At 35.3% G+C, this 11,080-nt stretch overlaps 1 protein-coding gene across 1 annotated transcript in view; it reads left to right on the top strand.

The window, feature by feature from the left end:
* Positions 1–2,546: 2,546 nt before the first annotated feature.
* The window catches only part of LOC148282481 (uncharacterized), a 31,779-nt gene continuing 23,245 nt past the window's right edge, over positions 2,547–11,080 (top strand). The window contains exons 1-3 of the mRNA XM_088225021.1: positions 2,547–3,274; positions 3,776–3,972; positions 6,476–8,246. Of these exons, the coding sequence (XP_088081147.1) occupies positions 3,781–3,972; positions 6,476–8,246 (1,963 nt within the window). The 5' untranslated portion in view covers positions 2,547–3,274; positions 3,776–3,780. The remainder of the gene's footprint in view (positions 3,275–3,775; positions 3,973–6,475; positions 8,247–11,080) is intronic.

Genomic DNA, 11,080 nt, shown 5'->3' with positions numbered 1-11,080 from the left:
AACATTTTTTATTGAATGCTGTGAATAATTTGTATTCTTATTGTTTTAACGTTATCTATATAGATCGTGGATCGGTATTAGCATTTAATCTTCGGATGAGTTACATGAAACCGATACATTCGAAAAGAATGGTCTTTATTTAGAGTTCATGTTTTCGTTGATAATAGTATTTCTATAAACGGATTATTACTTAATCCTTTAGCATACTGTGTTCTCTTAAGTATCGTCTGTGAATATTTTCTTCTTAATTTTAATTATTTAATGATTTTATAAACTAATATAAATATCACAAAAACTTCGCGTCAAAATTTGCACTTAATAATTCCAACACTAATATTTTCTTACTAAGCGAGATTCAAAACCAGAATCTTTATGTATACATGACGCAAAAATCTTTGCCATTTCGTCACGAAAGCCATCAAAGGGATGTTCTATTACGTGTTTCGCTTGTGTGGAAGTTTTAAATACCCACAAAAATCTGACTAGTAAGCAGTGGCTTAAGGTTTTTATTTATGCAGTTTTGTTCATATAAATGTAAGTTATTTCTACACTGTTCCATGAAAAAGAAATATGTTTTTTTCTTAGGTATGGTAGAATTTACTCTGCACTATTAAGCCATTTTACTGGAATCATTTTACTATACTGTCCATCATTATTATTGTCATATTGACGTTTATTCTTTGTATAGTTATATATTGTGAATAATTATTGTTATATTGTCCTTTAAACTCAGCAGTTAAAAAAAGCACGTGCCAAAGGTTGACAATATTTACTAATTCTTATCGTGTTTTATCTTTGTCCGCGGGGGCGACGGTGGATGCGACAAATATAAAAAATACGGCGGACGCGCGTTATAAAATTTGCGAGGTTAATAGAACAAATAATATTTTTTTCCTATTTTTTCGTGTTTTCTCTCCGATGCTCTGCTCTGAAAATTTTCATTTATGTCTCGAATTGAAGCTATTTTTTTTTTAAAGATGAGGCTGAACGAAAATTATGTATTAAATGTATTTATCGCGTAATCGATAATTTTCGTATTCATAGGGTCCGAGAATCCCATCTCCGGTGGTTAAAAACGTTTTTTTTTAAACTTCAAAGCCAATCCGGAGACAGAAAATGACTATTCATTTGAATAGTATATTTCTAACACATAGTTTTGACTGTATTTGGCACTATATTTTTGCTATTAAAATCCAAAATAAAATAATTCGGCCCCCCTTAGTGAACGGCCTTGATTGCGCAGAACAGAACGATGGGATAGTTTTAAAAAATCAGCCACAGTTCACAGGTGTTTAGAACATTTATGAGCAGATTTTTGATGATATTTAATTTTTCTATTTGACCTACTAGAGTATTCTGATTATGTCTTATCGCGTAAGCACATGGATATATTTGGTATGACGTAATTAATACTAACATTTTATTTAAGTTGTGAAGCTTTAAAGATGTACTTTTGCTTTATAATTTTTTTTAGACTATTGTGTCATGAATAAGAATCAATGCGTATTTTGTTTGTAACATTAAAAGAGTGAGTAAAACAGGACACTTTAAGAAAAATATATTTGGGTATGACTTTATTTCTTTGAACGATACAATTCGTATGTAAACCTTTAAAAATTTTAGATTAGCTGCGTAGTAATATTTCTTATAAAGGAAATAGAATTTTGTCATGTTTGGGATTACGCACTTTTGTTTTAGACGAATTTATTATTAACTATGGCGTCTTGACGCCGGCCATTTGTTTATGATAAAAACTAATTTTTCTCCTTTATAAGAGGGGAACGCGGGCAGATTGAGGCAGATTGTAGTCAGATTTAAGAAACAGTGGAACAGTTAAGTTTGATCAGTGGAGTGTGTACTAACACAGTTCCCCCGCGGGGGTATATGGAGAGGATAGAACGCCGTATTACTTTGTCTTTGTATACGGACCTCGCTTTTTCTATTTTTATACATCCTTTCTTCGCAAGTTGACATCTACGCCCTGTTTTGATAATTTTATACTTCTAAATAAGTGTAAAATAAAGGGAATTCTAATCAAAAGTGTTTTTCTACTCTTTGATTAACGAGATTGCCATGTTCCAGTACCATTAAGACGATACAACATGTGAGCGCTGCGATAATGATAACACGGTGGCTTTTATTACGAGTGAGTACACGAAAAATACAATGTATTTATTTCATACTAAATTTTTTTGGAATTGTTGAAAAACGAACTAAATAAAAAAAAAAAAAAAAACTGCCTCCATTTTTGATGCGCACGCGTCGAGCAAATCTCTATTCTTATAAGTTCCTGTCCATGCGCGTTCACACGAGGACAGTGCGGCCGCGCATGGAGATTGGAGATGGGGTATTCATTGTTCCGCAGAGATAGCGTGCCCATCTATCTTCGTGACAATGTCTCGGAACAACGTTTTTTTCTACAAATTGCTGTTTACAGGTGGACAATGGTCCTGGGAAAAAACAATATTGTATTGTCTACGTGTAAACAGCCTTTAAATATTATTTATCAATATCATCATCAATTTATAATGATTTTGTTTATGCACCTTTACAAGTTTTATATCTATGGTAAAAAAGTTAAATGTGTGTGATGTATGTAAAAAAATATTTATCAAAACAACCAAAAATCAAAACATAACATTTTAGATTATAGTCTGCGATCAAAACTTTGGCTGTTCTGCTTTTCGTTAATTTGACTTGTACTTGTACACAGATTTTAAATTATAAATAGAATGTGCGGACCTTATTTTGTTGCAGACTTTATGATTTGTGCACACTTGTGTATATAATATAAAATATTGTGCGACTTTTACTTTTTATTAATGTATACAAATGTTCAATATCAAAAATCATTTTTTAAAACTGCAAGTATAGAAAAAGTGTAAAATACGAATCACAAAGTAATATGATCGGCTTTCTAAAAACGATAAAACATTCAAGAGTAGTTAAAAGCGATCGGTACTCAACCTGGAATTGAGTGATTTAAAACATGTGATGTAACTAAACATAATGTCTAATATTTACCTTGTGCTAGCTTCACAACACGAATTATTGTTTCTTACTTATATTCGTAAATAATTCATAGCAACGCTTTGTATTATTTTCACAAATGTTTCGGGTAAAATATTATTCTTGCACAGAATCCGAAAATGAAGTAACTTTTTCAGAAGCATAACCTATCATAACCCTTAAAATAATAAACATTTAAGTAAAAATTATTTAGATAAAGCTCTCGGGGGCCGATTTAATCACATCTGCAACAAATTTGTAACTGGTAATTTTAAATATATTTTTTTAATGACTATTTTTTCATAAATTTTAATAATAATAAATAAAAAATATAACGTCATGAAAAGTATACATTTACACAATGTTTTTCTTAAATTCTTTTGTCCTGACAATTAATCTCCTTAATGATTACTGAAAACCAATTTTGTGAAAATGGCCATGATCTTTAATTATTGTTATGTTCAATGATTTGTAAGTGTAATATTTGAAAAACCCCAATAATTGTAATACTTGAAAGGGTAAATTATAAAAGTATCAAGAAAGTAAAAAAATATGTATATCAGTTGAGAAATTATGGCTTCTCCTGAGGCTTACAATCCATTTCTTTAATGCATTTTTTTTTCTATATTTTTCTACGGCAGAGAGTCAAACAATTGAAGTCCAATAAATATGTGTCTGCGTTGGCTGTAAACTGTTAAGAATTTAATCAACAATTTGATGAATTGTGTGAGGGGGGAAAATTATATAAGTGATTTTTTTATTTCAGTCATCATGAGTAAACCTTCCGGCTGGTATTTACTCCGAAAGGGTTCGGTTCCCACCCAACATTCAATCCGATTTGGCAAGTCTTCCATTGGACGCGACAAGGATGCATTTATTGTATGCAGAAGTTTGATAGTTTCCAAAAATCACGCCGTTTTGGTTACCGGTGAAAATTCTCCCGTGTTTATTAAAGATTGTGATGTGAGTATGCTTTTATTAGCGTATTATGTTTATGCTGTTATCCTATTACTGCTTATTAGTATATTTCTTTATTTTTTATTAATCAATAAATACATGCCCCAGAACCTCTTTTTACATGGTGGATACGTTCCACGCAATACCATGTAAAAAAGAAACTAAACAAAGAACAATGATGGATAGTAGTGATGAAGCAGATAGTGTTTTGGCCGGATACCCGATACCCGGCAAACCTCTAAAGCCGGATAGCCGGATATCTGCTTCGTTGTCTAATAAAACAATAAAAACATCCTCGAATTTCTCTCATAGTTAAAAACAAATATTTCCATGTCCGTAAAATAAAAAGCGCTTAAAATTATTTCGTGATATTTTTAATGATCACTTATCGATCAATGAGTTGCATATCAATATGGTTTAAAGGTTTATGAATGAAATAATTATAGTGGATAAGGGTGGTTTCATCCCTTGCGCTTAATTTTTTTCACGCAGGTATATTTTAAATAATAAAAAAATAATTAAACATTTTTTGTTTAATTTATGTTAACAGTGCCAGTTCTAACGGGCTTGTCCCCTTTGGATCTGGAGGCGCAGCGACGATCCGCAAATTTTCACTTAAAAATAAGGCATTCTTCTGTTATTGGTGGCGTCCATCTACTCCCAACTGAAGGAATTCTCATTCGGATGAATGTCTTTGAAAAATGTCTTCAAACGCTCTTCTTGATGCTTGGTAATCGCGATGGGAATCTTCCCCTTTAAGGGGGGGTACCTTTCTTTTTTTACCTTCAATCCGTCAGCGCTTAAAATCTTCTTGGGTTATCCCCGATCACTGGACTATGCAGTTTTTATCAGGTCATGGTAATTTCTTTGACAAATTTGTTTTTAATATTGTTGATTCCCCTTCGTACTGCTGCGCATATCTTAATCAATCTTCTGAGCACATCCTGTGGTCTTGTCCCCTTCCCTTTCTCTATGATTACCAAATGGAGCTTCTCGCTACTATCCGTGGCCCTGTTATAGGTCCTGTCGGATATACAGATCTTATGGCTTCCAAAAAGATTTCGAGGCTTTTAAAAAGTTTTGTAATCATTTCGGCGAATTGATCATGACCAATTTAATCCCAGTCAGTGAAGAATTCACTTCCCTCTTTTCTCAATCCAATGAAGCGCATATTATGTACTTCTGGATTACCTTCTTTCAGCACATAGATGCTAATTACAGAGAGCTCCTTCGGGCAGAAAAAGATTTTTATAACCAATTTTACTTTATTTTTGTTTATATCACTATTCTTTATTTCGTCCGGGAGTCTAGTCTTGCGGTGCCTTGTCAGGTCCCCCCGACGTTGGCGATCACTACAGCAAAAACATCTCAGTCCTGCGCTACTCTTATATTCCGCAGCCAAGACAACTGCTTGTTGGATGTACTCGCCATACTGATTCCTGGTAAAAGATAACCAGAATGGTTTCCCGTTGCCTTCTCTGGTGGATTTTTCTGTCGGAGTTACCTTCCCTTAGCTGGTTGGTTCTTGTTTGGAGGCGCCAGAAACTCGCCTATCATTCTCTTATTATCTGCTATGATCACATCGTTATGAGTGTGATCCCAATGGCCGACGAGTTGGCGACGTGGACGCTAGTAAACTAGGACTGACAGTTTGAACGCCTAAACTGAACACTAACGATCGTCTTTATGACGAAATGTCAGTTTTTCAAATTATGAAGGTTACTTCCTTTTTTCAAACACGGTCCATATCAATAAATCAATTTAGTGGTGTTGGATTCATGACATTTTCGCAGTTCAATCAAAACTAGGTATCCGCCCCAATTCGGGATTTCCAAATAATGAAATGGTGCACTCTTTATTGTACCTCAATTTTATTAAAAAATGTTGCATGACAATTCGAACCTGTGTAATATTTCCATCCAAACATAAAATATAGAAATGTATAATTGGACGTAGTTATGCAGAAAGCGTCCAACCCTCAAAATGCTAAAAATGAGTAATGGCAGTTTCAGTAGCATACTACGATATCTTTATGTGTTATAAATCTGTGAAGATCCTCAACTCTTCCCGCGCCATCTCTGGCAAAACCTGATCATCGTAGCCATGATCTATCGGGTAGCACTCCGCTGGATGTGGAAGTGAGAAATAGTCTCCCACTCCCTGATTAAATCTATCCTGCGGCAAGTCTTGCAAGGTGAGGCTCTTCTTCACATCATATGCATCTGCAAGCTCTTTTTGTTTTTGTTCGTGTTCTACAAGCATGTGTGCATTACTTTTCAGCCTACCTTCATGTTTTGTGATTTTGCGTAGATATTATACAGAGGAAAGGGCTATGAGAGTCATCTTGGCAACTCAAAAAGTGCTCTTGTTTGTTTGTTGATAAAAATGTGTATGCCTGAGGACTTGTTATTTATGTTTTAAACTAATAGGTATATATTAACTTGAATATATCAACTTTAAAAATAAAAAAGTAATGAAAAAAAAAATTAAAACTAAATTCATCTTTCAGACCACTAATGGTACTTATATAAATGGGGACCGAGCAGAACCTGGGAGATTTTGCCTCCTATTGGAGAATGATGTAGTCTCCTTTGGAAAGCCACCACAACTGATGGAGGATCTTGATTCTGAATTTTGCTTCCAATTACTACTGGAGAAGCCACTTAGAAAAGATAGCTTCTTAGAAATCAATTCTAATAATCTTGAAGAGCTTGCGAAAAAGAGGGATATTTTAGGACAATTTATTGAACGGCAATTGGATGAAATAGATTGCATTCGTGTTCATACCCCAGGATTGCAAGGACAGAGTCTTCATCGAGGCACATGTCCAGTATCCGGTAACTTGAACTCTGAATATGCCTTACCAATAGTGAGAGTTTTCCCTCAAGAGAAGGTTTATCCCCCTCAAAAGAGTATACCTCTCCCCCAAGAAAGGGTACCTACTCTTCAAAAGAGTATACCTCCTGATCAAGATAGGGTACTTTCGCCTCAAGTGAGGATATCTACCCATCAAGAGAAGGTACTTTCCCCTCAGGTGAGGGCATATCCCCATCAAGAGAGGGTACCTCCCCATCAAGAGAGGGAACCTTCCCATCAAGAGAGGGAACCTCCCCATCAAGAGAGGGCACCTCTACCTCAAGAGATGATACTATTCCCTCAAGAGAGGGTACCTTCTCCTCAAGTACCAATGCCTCTTAAAAAAAAGATACTTTCCACACAAAAGAAGGCACCCCCACCTCAAGAAGGGGAACCCTCCCCTCAAGTGTCAGTGCCTCCTAAAAAAAATATACCTTCCACACAAAAGAAGGTACCTCCACCTAAGGAGGGGGAACCCTCCCCTCAAGTGTCAGTACCTCCAAAAAAAAAGTTACCTTCCACACAAAAGAAGGCATCCCCACCTCAAGAGGGGGTACCTTCCCCTCAAGTGTCAGTGCCTCCTAAAAAGAAGGTACCTTCCCCGCAAGAGAGGGCACCTCCCCATCAAGAGAGGGCACCTCCATCTCCAGAGAGGGTACCTTCCCCTCAAGTGCCAGTGCCTCCTAAAAAGAAGGTACCCTCCACACAAAAGAAGGCACCCCCACCTCAAGAGGGGGTACCTTCCCCTCAAGTGTCAGTGCCTCCTAAAAAGAAGGTACCTTCCCCGCAAGAGAGGGCACCTCCCCATCAAGAGAGGGTACCTCCATCTCCAGAGAGGGTACCTTCCCCTCAAGTGCCAGTGCCTCCTAAAAAGAAGGTACCCTCCACACACAAGAAGGCACCCCCACCTCAAGAGGGGGTACCTTCCCCTCAAGTGTCAGTGCCTCCTAAAAAGAAGGTATCTTCCACACAAAAAAAGACACTTCCACCTCATAAGATGGTACCTTCCCCTCAAGAGACGGTACCTCCCACTAAAAAAAAGAAGATACCACCTCCACCTAAAGAGGGGGTAACTTTATCCAAAGAGAGAGTACCCACCTCTCACGAGAGTGTACTTTCCAAACAAGAGAAGGTACCCCCCCCTACAAAAAAAGTACCTTCTTCTCAGGAAAAAGTATCTACTTCAAAAAAGAGGGTGCATCTTCCTCAAGAAAAGGTATCTCTCCCCGTAAAAAGAGTGTGTCCTCAAGATAGTGTTATTCCACCTCCACAGAGTATCGCTCGCCGGCCAGGTATATCTGCCAGCGAAAGTCCTCCGCAAATTGGGATAAGTAATAGTTCTACTAGTCAACCATCTTTACTAAAAAAATATATTAAATATACTGATTGCAGTTCTGGAAAAGAAAAACGTGTTTCCTTTGTACGTAAGTCCCTGTTCATTTTGAGTTTTGTGTATTATATTTATTGATACGAATGTGTATTTAGTTTTTACAAATTAATGCAAAAAAATATTTCGGTGGGTAGACACTAAATCTAATGGTCAAAAATAAATAAATGTAAGTATTTATCTCCACCATAAAATAGACACTTTTTAATATTTTTTCCTAAAATGAACGCATTACCTTAAGTTATTTTTGACCTTTAGATTTAGAACGTCAAATTACTTTAGCATTTCTTATTACTATAACACCCCCTCTATGTTATATCTAAAACTTATATACATTCATAATGTTTGTGACGGCAACTTGTGACGTCACGGGTAGAGTGATTTCGAATTACAAAACTTTAAATAATCATAGTGATGATAATAAGATTCATCAAAATATATACACCGCAAGACAAATAAATTTACGAGTTCTCAAAAAAAACTAAAATTGACATATAATGAATTATTCTTGATATTTAATTAGTTTTTTTTATATTGTTTGACATATGTGATGACTACTCGTTATTTCAAGGTTAAAATAAAAAATCTTACTCATGAATTGTACTTAGAAATTGCCATTATATATCAGGTATCAGATTACCCGAACCTTAGAGACCCATAACGGTTCATTTATGGTCGAGTGTTTGTGATGGAATAATAAAAGACATGTTATTTTTTAATTCATATTTAAGAAGTAGGTTCTTATCGCTTTATTTTAAATTAAAGTATTTTACATTTAAACATATTTATAACATTTAAAAATATTTAGTACTTAGTGAATTCACCTTTATTTTTTATAACATGTAAAATTCTATTATTTAGAGAAGCGTAAAGCGAATCTAAAATTTCTGATGTTATTTCTTCTTCCCAAACTTGAATTAAGTTTTTTTTAAATTCCTCAATGTTTTTTGATTTTTTTTTCCCGACTTTTTTTTTCATAATCGCCCATAAATTTTCTATCGGGTTCAAATCAGGGCTATTCCCGGGCCACGTCAACGATTTTAAGCCAATTTTCTCCTTGAATTCATTGATCTATAAAAAAACAATAAATTATTTATCATGTGGTCACAAAATGCATTTAAAAATATATATATTTGTACTCACAGTGCGGGCTCTATGGCACGGCGCAGAATCGTCCTGAAAAATTGGGTCCGCGGTATACTGCGTAATGTCCTCGATTGTTGGAATAATATGTTTTTTTAACACTTTTTTGTACTGAATGGCATTCATCGTACCCTGTACAAAATTTAAAGGTCCTAAACCGTATGCTGTCATGCACCCCCAAATCATCACGTAGGGTGAATGTTTAACGGTTCGAGTGACGCACGACGGATGATATCTTTCCCCACGTTTTCGTCGAACTATCTTTCTGCCGTCTGGACCAAAAAGGTTGAATTTTGATTCATCAGAGAAAACAACATTTTGCCAATCCTCCAAGGTCCAATTCTGGTGCTCTTTCGCCCAATCCAGTCTAGCCTTCTTCATTTTGTCCGTGAGTAATGGTTTCTTTGCGGGACTCCGTGCTTGGAAACCATGCTCCAACAGCCGCCTGGACACTGTTTTTACTGAAAATGTTGATGTGCTGGTAGACTGCACCTCTGCGTGTATTTCAGGTGCCGTTAAAAATCGATCGCGCATAACAATTTTTTTTATTAAGCGATCATCTCGGGCAGATGTCACGCGCCCCCGTCCGCTTCCTTTTTTCCGTTCTATGGATCCAGTTTCTTGGATTTTTTTAAATAAAAACCTCACTGCACCTTCTGAATACCCAACTCGACGAGATATTTCACAATTAGATATGTTTTCTTGCGACAATGTGATTATTTTGGATTTTATCGCAATCGACATTTGCTTTGCACTTTCCATGATTGTTGTGTTATGTTCACTCAAACGCGGGTAAAACAAGACTGTTGAGACATTTTAAAATGTAAATATTGTAAAAAGGTGACACATAGTGTCCTTAATTTATTAAACAAAAGAAAGAGGTATCGATAAAGGATTTCTTGGAAAAAGGGTTCAGTAAAGTCAAGGGGCGCGGTAGCAGGTAAACTCGTAATTTTTTTTGTCTTGCGGTGTATTTTTAAATTTTGGTTTAGTTTGATAGTCTTTTCACAAACAAAAAAAATATGAAAAAAACCACCTACAACCCAGGCTGGAGAAAATTCTGAATCTAAACACATTTTCTAAATTAATAAACGCCACTATGCGGCATTAAGCTAAACTGGAAAAAATTATATCAATGGTCATTTTTAAATAACTTTATCTTAAAGCTGAAAGGCTGGAAGTCACATTTTTTGCAAAATCGAGTTACGAATTTCATTTGTTCATATATTCAGATTCTATTAATGCTAAAAACATTGGAGTCCTCCGCTATATCACTACTAAAATAGCTTGTTCTAAAACACCAGTAGTGCAGTAATAATATTCATGCTTTCATCAAAATTCAACAGTTTGCTGGTGTTAAAGCAGTGGATACCGAATAAATTCCACAATTTTTATAACAAACTACCTCTGACGCAGCGAGGGATTTTGCACAAGTTTGTCATAATTAACCATTATGTCATTTCTTTTGCTGTTAATTTCATTATTTTACTTATTTTGCTTTTTTTCACGTAATGTTTTCTTTCAATTACTGTTTTATTGCTATTAATATCATGTCATTAAATTTATATTTACCTGTTATTTTTATAAATAATTAATGTTTTAATTAATGGCATTTAATTTAATGTTTTTGCGTAAATAAAGTTTAATAAATACATTGTTTTTTATTCGATATTCTACATTACTTTTAATACTAAAGTCCGAGGAGGAATCGGGGCACGGGCCGGGCGG

The sequence above is a fragment of the Micrasema longulum genome, unplaced genomic scaffold, assembly GCF_059751315.1.
Source record: "Micrasema longulum isolate JH-2025_06_02 unplaced genomic scaffold, ASM5975131v1 h1tg000323l, whole genome shotgun sequence".
NCBI lineage: Eukaryota > Metazoa > Arthropoda > Insecta > Trichoptera > Brachycentridae > Micrasema > Micrasema longulum.
Note: the sequence above shows the minus strand (reverse complement) of the source record. Positions and strands in the feature narration are given on the sequence as shown.